At 38.1% G+C, this 15310-nt stretch overlaps 1 protein-coding gene across 1 annotated transcript in view; it reads left to right on the plus strand.

The window, feature by feature from the left end:
• Nucleotides 1-15310, plus strand: part of CUNH10orf67 (chromosome unknown C10orf67 homolog) — a 151154-nt gene that overhangs the window by 121098 nt on the left and 14746 nt on the right. The window contains exons 14-15 of the mRNA XM_064591968.1: nucleotides 8153-8212; nucleotides 8860-9036. Of these exons, the coding sequence (XP_064448038.1) occupies nucleotides 8153-8212; nucleotides 8860-9036 (237 nt within the window). The remainder of the gene's footprint in view (nucleotides 1-8152; nucleotides 8213-8859; nucleotides 9037-15310) is intronic.

The following is a 15310-nucleotide window of genomic DNA, read 5'->3' on the forward strand; positions in this document are numbered from 1 at the left end:
AATAAAACCATACTGAGATATCACTACAGACCTATCAGACTAATTAAAATTTTTAAAAGGGGCTGACAACACTAAGTCCTGGCAAGATGGTGAGGAACTGGATAACTAGGAAAGCAGTTTGACAGTTTCTTTAAAAACTAAACATGCAATTACAATATAACCAGCAATTGCACTCTTATGCATTTTCCCAGAGAAATAAAAACATAGTCACAAACCAAAAAACCACACCCAAATGTTCAAAACAGCTTTATTCATAATAGTCAAAACCTGGAAGCAACCTATATGTCTTTAAACATGTGAATGGTTAAACTGTGGGGTACCCATACCTCAGAATCCTATTTAGCAACAAAAAGGAATAAACTAAGGATACAGCAACAACTTGGATGAATCTCCAGGGAATTATGCTGAATGAAAAAAGCAATCCCAAAAGGCTACACATTGTATGATTCATTTCTATAACACTCTTTTAAAAATTCCACTATAATTAACATAGTGTTATATTAGTTTCAGGTGTATAATATAGTTATATAACACTTTTGAGAGGATAAAGTTTTAGAAATGGAGAACAAATTAGTGGTTGCCAGGGTTAGGGATGAAGAGAGGGGCACAGTAAGGGAGGTGGGTTTGTTACAAAAGGGCAACACAGGGTGGGGTGGGAGGGATGGGGTGACTGGGTGATAGACACTGGGGAGGGTATGTGCTCTGGTAAGCGCTGTGAATTGTGCAAGACTGTTGAATCTCAGATCTGTACCTCTGAAACAAATAATGCAATATATGTTAAGAAAAAAAAAAAGAAGAAGAAGAAGGCAGCGGGAGGGGAAGAATGAAGCGGGGGAAATCGGAGGGGTAGACGAACCATGAGAGACGATGGACTCTGAAAAACAAACAGGGTTCTAGAGGGGAGGGGGGTGGGAGGATGGGTTAGCCTGGTGGTGGGTATTGAGGAGGGCACATTCTGCATGGAGCACTGGGTGTTATGCACAAACAATGAATTATGGAACACTTCATCTAAAACTAATGATGTAATGTATGGGGATTAACATAAGAATAAAAAAAAATAAAATAAATCTCCTAACTTGAAGGACAGGAGAGGATCTCATGATTTATAAACTCAAAAAAACAAAAAAAAAACCAAAAAAACAAAACAAAACAAAAACAAAAGGGCAACACAAGGGTCTTTGTATTGATCACTGCAAACATACTGTATCTTCACTGTGGTAGTAGATAGATAATCCTACACAGGTGCTATAATTGTATAGCATAAAATACACACATACAAATGCATACTAGGGAAATCTGAATAAGATTGGTGGATTGTATCAATGTCAATATCCTGGTTGTGATATTGTACTATAGTTTTGCAAGATGTTAACATTAGGGGAAAGGAGGTAAAGAGTATTATAAGATCTTGCTGTATTATTCCTTATCATTGCATGTGAATCTACAATTATTTCAAAATAAAAGTCCATTTTAAAACATTGAGTTGTTTTTTTTTAATTAGTGAATAAGTGCAGAGAAACTAGGTAACTAGAGAGGTTCTTCAAAACTAAACATGCAACTACAGTACAGAAATTTTATCTTGGATACCAGTCTTTCGCCAGATACACGTTTTGTAAATATTTTCTCCCCAGTTATGCATTTTCTGTTCATTTGCTTAACAATGTATTTTGATGGGAAAAGATTTTTTTTATCTTTAAAGCCTAATTTATCAGTTATTTTCCTTTATGGATATCGCTTTATGTATGCTTAGAAACACTTGCTTACCCTGAAGTCAAGAAGATACTCTCTTATGTTTTCTAAAAAAAAACCCGAGACATCTTATGTTTAGGTGTATGATCTATATATTTCTTAAAAGATTTATTTATTTATTTGAGACAGAGAGAGAGAGCAAGCGCGGATAGGGGCAGAGGAAGAGGGAAAGAGAATCCTCAAGTCGACTCCCTCTGAGCATAGAACCAGAGGTAGAGCTCCATCCCAGGACCCTGAGATCATGACCTGAGCCTAAATCAAGAGTTGGCAGCTTAACCAAATCAGCCAGCCAGGCTCCCCAGACGTATGATCTATATTAACTTAATTTTTTTGTAAGGTGTGGCATAAGGGTCAAATTTCATATTTTTTTCCTCCATCGGATTGATTGCTTTGGAACCTTTGTTGAAAATCAGCCAGGTATATTCTGGGGTTCTCTATTCTGTTGTAAGGATTTGTTGATCCTTAAGCTAGTACTACACTATATTAATTTCTGTGGTTTTATAATAGGTCTTAAAAACAAGTAACAGTAAGTCCTTCAACTTTGTTCTTTTTCAAAGTCATTTTGAAAATTCTAGATGCCCTGTATTTTCATATAGGTTTTAGAAACAACTTGTCCACTTTAACAACAACAACAAAAAACTAAGTGTGTTTTATGATTAGGATTGTGGTATAAATCTACAGATACATTCGAGGAGATTGACATATGAACATTTTACTAGACTGAATCATCCAACCCATAAGCATAGTATACATCTCTGTTTATTTAGGTCTTCTTTAATTTTTGTTACCAGTATGTTGTCATCTTCGGTGTAGAGGTTTTTGCACAGCTTTTGTTAAATTTATTCCTATTTTATCATTCTTGATGCTATTAGAAATGGAATTGTTTTTAGGTTTTATTTCCAATTGTTTGGTACTGGTATATAAAAATACAATTGATTTTGGGCGCCTGGGTGGCTCAGTCGTTGAGCGTCTGCCTTCGGCTCAGGTCATGATCCCAGGGTCCTGGGATCGAGTCCCACATCGGGCTCCCTGCTCAGCAGGAAGCCTGCTTCTCCCTCTCCCACTCCCCCTGCTTGTGTTCCTGCTCTCGCTATTTCTCTCTCTGTCAAATAAATAATAAATAAAATCTTTAAAAAAAAATACAATTGATTTTATAGTAACTTTGTATTCTGCAACCTTGTTACATTCACTTAATAGTTACAATAATAATTTCATATATTCCTTCAAATGTAAACAATCTGTAGATTCTTGATATGTAAGCAGTCAGGTCTTCTGTAAATAGAGATGGTTTTACTTTGCTTCTGATCTTTGTACCTTTTATTTCTTTTTAGTGTTTTTTTTTTTTAAAGATTTTATTTATCTGAGAGAGAGAGAGAGCACAAGTCGGGGGGAGGGGCAGAGGAAGAGGGACAAGCAGACTCTCTGCTGAACAGGGAGCCTGATGTGGGGTTCAATCCCAGGACCCCGGGATCATGACCTGAGCCAAAGGCAGACACTTAACCGATCCAGCTACCCAGACACCCCTCTTTTTAATGTTTTATAACTTATAATGTTATATAAAATGTTATAAACATTTATAACGTTTAGGACTTGCAATACAATGTTGCATAACAGTGGTGAGAAGAAATATTCTTTTCTCCTTCCCAGTCTTAGGGGGGCAAACTTTATTATGTCATCATTAAGTATGATTTGGCTGTGAGTTTTTCATGGTAGTCATTTGTCAGGTTGAGGAGGTTTCCTTTTATTCCTAGTTTTCTGAGAGTTTCTTTCGTGAATGGCAGTTGAATTTTGTCAAATGCTTTTTTTCTGCAGCTATTGAAACAACTATATTTTTTTTCTTTAACCCCCATAATATGGTGAAATACTTTGGTTCGTGAATGTCGAAGCAGGTTTGCATTCCTGAAATAAGCCCCTTTTTGTTATGACCTTTCATACATTTTATACGCTACTGCATTCAGTTTGTTAGTAGTACATTGAAGACTTTTGAATCTATGTTCATAAGGGACATTGATCTCTAAATTTTCTTTCTGTGTGTGTATGTTTGTTTTTTGGGTTTTAGTGTTAGAGTTATGCTGGCTTCATAAAATGACTTGAGAAATGTCTTCTCTATCTTCTGAAAACAATTTTAGTGGTGTTAGTAAAAAGATTTCTGTCATTTCTTTCTTAAATGTTTGATAGACTTCACCAGTGAAACTATCTGGGCCTAGAGTTTTCTTTATGCAAAAGTTTTTGATAATGGATTTATTTTCTTTAATAGCTATAGAGCTATTCACATTTTTTATTTCATTTTGTGTTTTGCTAGGTTGTATTATTCAATTTGTTCACTTTATTTAATTACGTATTTGTTGATATGAGGTTTTCCATAGCATTCTCTTATTATCCTTCTAATATCTATAGGATCGGAAATAATAAATCCTCTTTTATTCCTGATATTAGTAAATTATGTTCTTGATCAGTCTAGTTGGGGGGCTATTAATTTTGCTGATCTTTTCAAGAAATTAGTTTTGGCTCTATTTTCTCTATTTTTTTCCTTTTTTATTTCACTGATATCTGCCCTGATCTTTGTCCCTTTCCCCCCTCTATTTATTTTTTGTTTACTATGCTCTTTTTTTTTTAACCTTCTTAGGGTGGAACTTAAGGTCATTGATCTCAGGCTTTTTATTATTTTTAATTGAGCATTTAAAGCTATTAATCTCCCTCTGAGCAGCATCCTACACATTTTGGTATCCTATATTTCATTCAGTTTGGGATATTTTCTAATTTCTGATTTCCCCTGTGATTTAGAACTGTGTTGTTTAATTTATAAATATTAGTGATTTTCCTAGATATATTTTTTGTTATTGATTTCTAGTTTAATTCCATTGTGATCAGAGAACATCCTCCCTATGATTTAAATTTTTATAAATTTGTTGGCAGTCATTGTATGGCCAAACAGCATGTAGTCTATCATGGGACTGTACTATATCTACTTGAAAATAATTTATATTCTGCTGTTGATGCAGTTGTTATCAATTAAATCAAGGTAGTAATAGTGTTTTTTAGGTTATCTGTATGTCTTTAACTTTTCTGTTTATTTCTTTCAATTCCTGGGAGAGGGGTGTTATTTTTCTCTATATACAATTTTGCCAATTTTTACTTTATGTGTTTTAAAGCTCTGTTATTAGGTGCATTTGTATTTATAATTATTATGTCTTCCCATGAATTGATCCTTTTATCATTATAAAATGTCCCTCTTTATCTCTAGTAATTCTCTGATCCTAAAATCTACTATACATGTTAGGCATAAATGTAGTACTGCCAGCCTTCTTATGTTTGCATTGCATTTTTTTCAATACATGTATTTTCAACCTCTCTGTGTATTATATTTAAAGTGCTTGTGTTATAGATAGCAAATAATTGGGTCTTGCTGTTTTATACATTCTGCCTATTTCTGCATTTTAACTAGACTGTTCAGTCTATCAACACTCAGTGTTATTATTGATAGGGTTGGATTTAGGTCTACCGTTTTATTATTTGTTTTCTATATGTCCCCTCCAGGTTTTTCATTGTTCTTTCCTCTGTTCTTTTTTTTTTTTTTTTGGCTGTCCTTTTAATATATTTTAGAATTCCAATTTAATTTATTTATTATCTTTTTTAAAAGATTTTATTTATTTATTTAAGAGAGAGTGAGAGAAAGAGAGAGAAGGAGCAGGGCAGGGGCAGAGGGAGAGGGAGAAGCAGGGAGTCTGACGTGGGGCTCCATTCTGGGACTCCAGGATCATGATCTGAGCCTAAGGCAGTTGCTCAACTGAATGAGCCACCTAGGCGCCCCTAATTTATTTATTATTATTTTGGCTTTTTGCCTATCTTTTAGTGGTTGCTCTAGCAATTATAATTTACATCTTTAACTTTTTACAGTTTACTTAGAGTTAATTTAAGGCAGTTTCATGTAAAATATAGAAACTTTGAAATATATAGGTTTGTTTATATAGATTTATTTTTCCATTCTTCAAATTAAAGTTGTTTTATGTATTATATTTACATCAATATTACAGTTTTTGCTTTAAACCGTTGTATGTATTTGAAAGAAATTAAGATAAAATAGTCTTACATATTGACCATTTCTGATGCTCTACATTCCTTCCTAAAGATTGGAGGTTCTCCCTGGGATCATTTCAGTCTGAGGAGATTCCTTTAATGTTGCTTGTAGATCAGGACTGCTATTGATGCAATCCTTCTGTATCTTTCAGACACTTCCATCTTGAAAAATATTTTCTGGCAGTACAGAATTCCGAGTTAACAGTGTTTGTTTTTCTTTCATTCTTTCCACACTTTAGAGACCTCATTCCACTATTTTTGAGGTACCATCTCACTCTCAGTCTGTGTTAAGAGTCTTTTCGCTCGAGAATAGATCAGCAACATACAATTGTATGTTGAGCATTTGGGGATTTTACAGGCATTATGAATGCTGTGTGTTATTTTTAAAAATCAGGCAATTAGGGATGCCTGGGTGGCTCAGTCAGTTAAGCAACCAACTCTTAATCTCAGCTCAGGTCTTGATCTTGGGGTGGTGAGTTCAAGCCCTGTTCTCTCTCCATGATGGGTGTGGAGCCTACTTTAAAAAAAAAAATCAGGCAATTAACTTGGATTTAAACTGCAAACTCTGTCTCGCATGCAGTGGAGGGAAGCTCAAGTCTCAACTCAATCTTTGAGCCTTAGCTTCACTGCCAAGCATGATTCAGGCATCTGCTAAGGATTTGGGCAAAATTTACGCACAAAGTTTGGGGCTCTGCCGTCTGGCTTTCCTTGGGATTTCCTTGCCTTGGAACTTTCCCTGGCTCTGGTTTCCCTGAAGTGTGTCTCCAACAATCCTGAAAGGCTGCAGTTTTCCCATCATAGTTTTAGTTGTTCCACACAGACAGACTGGGCACTGCTGCTAAGTTAAAAGCCATTGTCTTCAGGTAATTTTTTTAAATATGTTTTTTCTGGAGCTTATCGTTGTCATCTGTGGGAAGGTTGGTTTCATAGCAGTTACTCAGCCATGACCAGAAACATGACTCCCCCCAAATTATGACTTCATACAATAAATATTATCATGTCCCATTCATACCCCCCAACAGTTAAAATTATTCATTGGTATCCCATTGCATTTAAAGTAAAATTGAAGCTTTGCATATTATCCTTCATCTTAGCACACCTGCCCAGTTCTTCCTAAATGCAGTGCTTCATGGACATCAGTTACTGTCCCTCCAGACCTCAAGATTTCATGAGACAGACCTGCCCTATCTGTAGGTGAGAGATATTTTGGAAAATAATTGTACCTGTGAGATTAATGATTAGGGGTATATCTCATCATTGTTTAATTTCATAAGATTAGCCAGAATTAGAATCCCTAGCATTAGTCACATATGCATTTGATGAAAAAAAGCTTGATATTATTGAAGCATGCATTAATAATATATTTTTTGCCTCTTGCAACAGATGGATGGATCTTAAGGAAAGTATACCAAGTGAAGTCGGAGAAAGACAAATACTGTATATTCTCACTTACATGTGGAATCTAAACAAAATGAAAATATGAACTTATAGAGAATGAATCAGTGGTTGCCAGAGGTAGGGTGGGAAGTGGGTGAAATGGGTGAAGGTGGTCAAAAGATACAAATTTCTAGCTATAAAATAAATAAGTCACGGGAACGTAATGTACAACACGGTGACCATAGTTAATAGTACTGTATTATATATTTGAAAGTTGTTAAGAGAGTAAATCTTAAAAGTTCCCATCACAAGAAAAAAATTAAAACTGTGTGGTGATGGATGTTAACTAGATTTATTGTGGCCATCATTTTGCAACATATACAATTTTTGAATTATTATTTTTTTAACTTTTGAATTATTATGTTGTAGACCTGAAACTAATATAATTTTCTATGTCGATTATATCTCAATTACATATATGATAAAAAGGCTTTTATGCCTGGAAACTAGAATTGACTCTTTAAGTCAAAATTTTATCACTATATTATTGAAGTCTGGCTATTGCATTATCTGAAATTTCTCCAAAACTTTTATAAGACCTGGAATTTATAACTATCATAATAATATATGAAACAAATTATTACCACAAAAGCAAACGATCTATGTTTCTCTATAATTTCTATTATGCTTAAAACAATGAGCAAATGCTAATGATTTTAAACAGTTACAACTTTCTTTCTGTTCACCTCTTTAAGTGCTCTTTTTTTAGGTACAAATTAATTTTCTCTTCTAATTCATATGCACCATTATAACTTACGTTCTCATAATTGTGTTAGCAGTTAAGTGGTTTACCATTGTATTCTTCCATTGCTTGAGGAAGTTTTATAGAAAATTCTCCTTTTTAATCTTTGCAAATGATAACAAATAATGTGCGCCTTCAATTTCACAGATTAATAAACAGAAGGAGGACATGGAAACAAGGAAAAAGTTGGACAGCCTAGGTGGCAAGGTTTGCATTTAAATTTAAGTTATTTTTTTCTTCTTTTATTCTGTGTGAGTCTTATTTTGACATCTGGGTTGAAAAAGGTATACATACCATATTGAGACTTTTCACTTTCCAAGATTCGAGTTTGAAGGAGAAAATCCTTAAAAGTGTGGATAGAAAGCCCAGGAGTGATGGCTGAGCTCAGTGAGAGGGGTATAAGCCAACAAGAAGGCAAACCTGGCTGAAGGAAGGGGAAAGTGTTGTCCCGGTACACCGAGCCTTAGGCTCATGCCGTATCTCTTCAGATCCCTGTCCCTATACTCCTACCTTCTATTCCCCTAGCTTCCTACAAATAAGATACAGACCTCAAGCTGTCATGTCACCCCACTCCTCACCCCACTCCCACCTTTCCAGGTGCTTCCAGAAAACACTGATCTGTTGGTATGTTTTTCTTAGTACAGTAGCATCAGTGGGAGGAGAGGAAAAACAGACCCAGCTGACACATTAAATCAGGCCAAAAGGGGGAGTGTAGCACTGGGAAAAGGACCAGACCCATGCCCTTTGGGACTGAAAATCTGACCCTGCAATGCCAACTCACAGGAGGAAACGAAAGGGACACGATTCTGGAGAATGAAGTGAGAATAACCAAGCTGCTTCTTTTTGTGTGCCAGAGCCTGAAACTAGTCAAGGTGAAAGAGACTGCTGTGTCCCCGTGGCCCTTACAGCCCAGGATTCCATCCAGACCTAGAGCAAATTCAAGACCACACTCACCCTCCATCAGTGTCTCAACTGTGAAGACCAGGAAAGTTAAGACTCCAAAGAAATCTGCAAAGGAAGAGCAGCCTGTGGTAAGAACTGCTCCTATGACCATACTCTAGGATACCTGCATCCATCTAGGGCCACGGCTGTGTTAGCACTATTATGACCTCACGTCCAGCATGAGCAAGGCCGGCGGTCTCCTACACTGGATGCCCCCTACTCTCTGTGCCTGCAGCCGGGCAGGGACCTCTGGCTGCTCTCTCTACACCAATGTGTCCTTGTTGGGCCCCTTGACTGCCCAAGAGGATGCCATCATTATCCTCAACGTGGTCGTTTAGGCTCAGCTTAGTCGCTAAGGCTCAGTGGGTCTCTATTAAATTAGCAAGATAGAAAAGCCACATTCCAAGCACAGTCTAGGGTGTATAATTGCTAACTCCTTACTGCCCAATACCTAACAGAAGCTTCCTGAAAATTCCCTGAAGGACATGCAGCTATACAGTCCATTTGCTCATAGTATTCTAAGTTGACAACTGGATTAACTCACACCATCAGAGATACACATGCATCAGTGATACGCTATTATTCTCCTAATTCACAATCCCTCCAAATAATCAGAATTGCTTTTACTGGGCCCAAGGCGGTACTACTGGTCTGTATAAAAGAGCGTGTTAAGAAGTAGCTCTGTGATGTTCAACTCAACGTTGGCTTAGTGTGTGGACCCTGCTGAGACACAATCCCTCCCTTTGTAATGATTCTATGGGGAACTTGCTTCCACTGTGAGTTACGGGAATTGTTGTATTTCTCTGAGAGACCGATCTAGCCTGTGGGCACTGTGAATTGTGTAACCAGTCAAAACTCTTTTTCCGTGTTGATTTTTTAAAAGCTCAGGAGCCGGTTGGTGATACAGAGAGCCAATGTGTAGCACTTCCCATACTTTTTTGTCTTGTTTCTGCCTGTCCGCGTGTTCTTCCTCCTTCTCCCACAGGGGGCAGAATTTGCCTCGCTAAGGCTTGGGGCACAGAGGACCTGAGCAGGAGCAGGCTGCCTGTGCCATCCTTGTTCCAAAAGCAAAGGTAGGGGTGTCTCATGCCGGCTCACCGGGCAGATGCTCACAGCTCCCCCGCAGCAGAGGAATAAGCGAGCAGGTAGAGAGAGTCCAGGGTGCCCACCAGTGGCCGTAACTCCCCAGGAGCTGAGACAGAGCCTTCTCTGCCAAAAGCATTTCCCCTTTACAGAAAATTAGGAAGTACAGACAACTGGAAACCAGCGTAATTTCCAAAGGAGGAAAATGACATTTGGGGGCGAATTTGGTGCATGACTGACCAGTGCCTAGGTTCTAGAAGTAAGATGTTTAGAATGCAGTTCTTGGGAAGTTGGTGTTTATTCGTTTTTTGTTGTTGCTGTTGCTGTTTGTGTTTGTGGAGTTTGTTTGTTTTGCTTTGTTTTTTGCCCACAAAAAACCCCAAAAAACAAAAAACCCCACCCCCACACCTGAGTGTACAATGCTGCCGGCTGACCGGCGCAGATAGATCAGCCCGACTGGGTAAAGGGTTCTAGCCTAAGCCTTGGACTTAGGGAGCGTGCGGCCGAGGCTGTGTCCTGTTCCAGAAGGCTCCATCAACTGCCATGAAATCAGGTCCCTTGGCGGTGTGGCCGCGGGGGGGGTGTGTGTGTGTGTGTGTCAGAGTCTGTGGTCGGAGGTTGTGAGATGATGGAGGACTGCAGAGCAGGGCTGGTGACAGGGACAGAGCAACCGAACTCCAATCCCAGGATCTCAGCAGCATGGGGAGCTGCCCCAGTCCCTGCAGGAAGCACAAAGCCCTAACTAAACCCTACAATTGCAGATAAGAAACAACAGGGTCCTCAATTTCCGGTTGAGATTGAGGTTCCCAGTTCACAGCCATGAGGGGCAGAAATAACCACTTGTTCTCACCCACAGAAGATGCACCGTAGGAGAGACAGGGCAGACAGGATCTCCCAGAGGTGTCAGTTCAATGCGGTGTTCTGTTAGTGCCATAGTCTCTCCTTCTAACTCTAAGGATTGCTATTTTGATGTTGCCAAAGCCTAACAGTGTGTCTTGTTGGCAGGGGAGACTCAGAAGTTAATGCATAACCATAAGTAAAAATCAGACTGGGGAGGGAGGGGGGAGGTGACGTAAGCTGGTGTTTACGTATTTGTGTGAACTGACACGCTTTTAAAATGAAGTGTATTTTCCTAGTTCACCATTATTGCTATAGTATACACTTTGGTTGTTCACAGTTTTATGATAAGTGCTCCCTTCTATCAGCTTTCCATGTGGTACAGTCTTCACTGCAGATTAACTTGATGTATTATGCACCCTGACTTTAATTTTCCTTTTTTTCTCTTTGACATCTTTCATTATGCTGGGGTAGCTGGACTTCTCAAAAATTGTCTTTAAAGGGTTTTGTAACATGTATCACATGTAAATGACCAGACAGAGAGCTTGCTGAAGGAACTTTTTACATCAGTCACTTATCTTATCTAATTAATCATACTTACTTTTTGAAATCTGTGTCATTTGGTGGGAACAGCACACGTGCTTCCCACAGTGGGGTACAGAGTGATAAACTGAGTGGTTAGCCAGTCTGAAAAGCATGATAGGAACATTGCTGTTTGATTTCTATTTACGAAAGATTTCACAACATAAAATTTGTATTTGTACAGCGTTTTGTGTAAAGTTTATTTTTTGATATCTGGGAAACATTTCAAATACTAAGGTTTCATATAACCAGGTTAGATTAGATTCCCAGGAGGTTTGCCCCTCCCCCACCCCAGGGAATTAGTTAATTAAGGTTGCACCCAGTAAATGCTTCCCAGGAAGACTTCTGAGCTTCCATGGGGTAACCTGGTCTCTGCTGAGAGAACATATGGTGTGTGCTTACATCTGCAGAAACCATCGGGACCCTCTGTGTGGGAAATGGGACACGGATAAGTCAATTACATTCCCATTCTTAAAGTGCACTCAATACAAAGCAATTTGTACAGCATAAAAGACATCAATAAAAACTCTATAACGTGATTCCTTTAACATTTAAAAATTGTCAGGTGAAATATTTTTGCAGTAGCTTTGCAATTATGATCATATTCACCCTGAAAGCTAGTAATTTAATAAAAAATATTAGTATAGGATAGAGAATGATTGTTACAGATCTGTAGTATTACAGGCTAGGTAGGTGAGGGGAAAAAAATCATTTTGAAATTGACCATTGCTCTCCTATGCAAACTTCTTATTTGATAAAATTGCACATGAAGTTTAAAATAAACATCATCAGGGAAGAAAATAATACAATCTGTTTATTGTTTCATTATTTCATGCTTTTTAACTTGGGCTTCACTTGGTAGAGCAGGCAGTTAAGAGTTCTGCAGAGCAATGGGGGAAAGCCAGCATTTTGCTCGTTGTGGATTTGGCCACACTGGATTGCTGTTTAATACAGAGATAGGATTGTCCTGCTCATGTGCATGGTCTTGGAGGTTGTCAAAGGATACTCCCTGTATTTTGGTAGATTTTTTTGACACGGAAGAGTTTTCCTTATTGTACTAGATCTTTCTTTTAGCAAATAACTTTAAAATGTAGAGATTATTAAAATCATACACTATACTTGTTTTATTTCAAAATCAAATTTTTCATTTACCACTAAAATGAATTCATCTTTAGATTTTGCTCTCAGAGACCAAAATTGACAAGCTGAGTGATATATTTAGAAGTCAACTGAAAGGTGGTTTTTACTTTCTACATTATCTTTTTCTGAGTGGTTCGATGATAAATACTTTCAGTATATTTGGAACTGAAAATATTTTAGTGAAAGTCAGATTCAATATTTGTCGCACAAATGAAAAATGTTTTTTGTTAAGAATCGCATAATGCATTTATGCTTTGTCTTCTTGTTATGTTCTTGGGGAACAGTGATAGCATTTTATTTGTAGAGTTTGTGATATTTTAGTATAACTTAATTAAGGAACTAAGATACAATTGTGGGAATCGGGAAAAGACAAATTTGAGATTTGTATCCATTTCTGTTCTTCCCTTGGCACTCTCAGCCAGGGGCAGTTGCTAGGTCCTGACCACATGTAATAACACCCTGGTGTTAAAAGAAGGAGTGTCATCCTTGACATTCAGGTGCCCAGAGCAGCCATCTTGCCCCCCACTGTAGGGTGTTGCTTTATTCCATTTGCTTTGGTTTCAGCTGTGGGTTTCTCTCCAGTTCCCACTGGGAGTTGAGGCCAGTCTTGAACACCAGGTCATTTATCGAGTCCTGATACTGCCCAGATGTGCGTCTTACCCCCATGAATATTTGACATACTGGCACCCATTCTAACTGCCATTATTGCATGTACAAATTCTACTGCTTGGTGCCATGAATTCTGTCATAGAACTCACTACCATAGGACTGCTTCAATATGGATGCTGGCCAGAGCCAAGCCTGAAGTAGCTGCACCCCCCTGAACACTGGCATTGGACTACTGGCCACCCCCTTTGGATCTAACCAACTTGTCAGTTTCTCCAGACCCTACCACTTCAGGCCCAGTGTCCCCCAGGTCCCAGCTTTGTCCTCGCATCCTGGGATTATTTTACAATACACCAATTTTTTTTCTTAAGGAATGTAATTTCATGAAAGAGGGTACTTGAACTTTTCTTCATTTAATATCCCTTTGTTTTCTTTTCCTGTAGTCTCTGCTTGTTCACAAAAAAAACCCCCTGAACTTATTAAAGTTATTTGTTTTCCTTTATGTATTCATTTAGTACATATTACTTTTAACTTGGATATCTGATCAACCTTAGATAACCAGTGATATTTCACTGAATTGATTTAATGCCAACCAAACCCAAAGAGTTCTTAAGGATTGTTAGGTATGCAACTTTTTTTTTTTTTTTTAAGATTTTATTTATTTGAGAGAGAGAATGAGAGACAGAGAGCATGAGAGAAAGGAGGGTCAGAGGGAGAAGCAGACTCCTTGCTGAGCAGGGAGCCCGATGTGGGACTCGATCCCAGGACTCCAGGATCATGACCTGAGCCGAAGGCAGTCGCTTAACCAACTGAGCCACCCAGGCGCCCCTAGGTATGCAACTTTATTAGGGAATCAAGGTACACTTTTATTTAGACTTTTAAAGTTCTTGAAAATAGCTTGAAGATCTCCTTCACCAATTGCAATGTGGGATCCATCCCTCTTTTGAATATATGAGTATATATAGGAGCATATATGAAAATATAATAATATAATAATATAATATAATATAATAAGAAGTAGTTACCTACAACAAATGCCATGAAGTGTTATGGAGTTCAGTGAATCCATTGGCTAAAAGTATACATATGGTGAGTGCATATTCAGTTTCATGACACCAGAATTTTTAAAGATTTATTTATTTATTTTATTTATTTATTTTTTAAAGATTCTATTTATTTATTTGACAGAGAGAGAGACAGTGAGAGAGGGAACACAAGCAGGGGGAGCGGGAGAGGGAGAAGCAGGCCTCCCACTGAGTGGGGTGCCCCATGCAGAGCTCGATCCCAGGACCCTGGGATCATGACCTGAGCCGAAGGCAGACGCTTAACGACTGAGCCACCGAGAGAGAAAGGGAGAAAGCATGAGCAGGGTAGGGGCAGGGGGAGAGGAAGAGAGAGAGAATCCTCAAGCAGACTCCTCACTGAGCACAGAGCCTGACATGGGGCTCGATCCCAGAACCCTGAGATCAAAACCTGAGCTGGAACCAAGAATTACCTGCTCAACCAACTGAGCCACCCGGGTGCCCCTCATGCCACCATGATTGACATGACGTGAACAGCCTAGAGTGTAATTATGGTTAAGATACATAACATTTCTATTGGTTTACATGAAATAAGGCATAAACATATTTTTAAGCTAATTGCTTATGTTAAGATTAGAAAGACTTCAATATACAGTTTTAGATTTTTATACAACCATTGGCAGAGCTAGGACAATAAGTATTAGGAAAGCAACAAAAAAAAGATTTCAGACCGAAGCACCCAAATAACTGATTGGTAGGAGGTCAATAAGTCACTGCGATTTTTAGGAACCTTTGGCAATTTCCTACCACATAGCTTAGTCTCAGTGGCAAAGATAGTGTTTCTTAAGTGCTCTCCAAAAAGTCATTATGAAACTCATAACTGTCCATTCATCTTGCTTCAAATGTCCCTGGATAACCTTTTCCAGTGTTGCCATCAAAAGTACAATCCATGGAATTCCTAACATGTTGTATCCTTCAAAAATTTTAAAGTTTAATATATTTTCATATAAAAAAAACTGATATAATTTGTCACAGGAGGATTTGTCAAATGCAAATGCATTTGACACTTTCATTTATACCATTTCTGGACCTT

This window comes from Mirounga angustirostris, unplaced genomic scaffold (genome assembly GCF_029215605.1).
Source record: "Mirounga angustirostris isolate CCGP_5_RB_7025 unplaced genomic scaffold, mMirAng1.0.hap1 SCAF_5, whole genome shotgun sequence".
Taxonomy (NCBI): Eukaryota; Metazoa; Chordata; class Mammalia; order Carnivora; family Phocidae; genus Mirounga; species Mirounga angustirostris.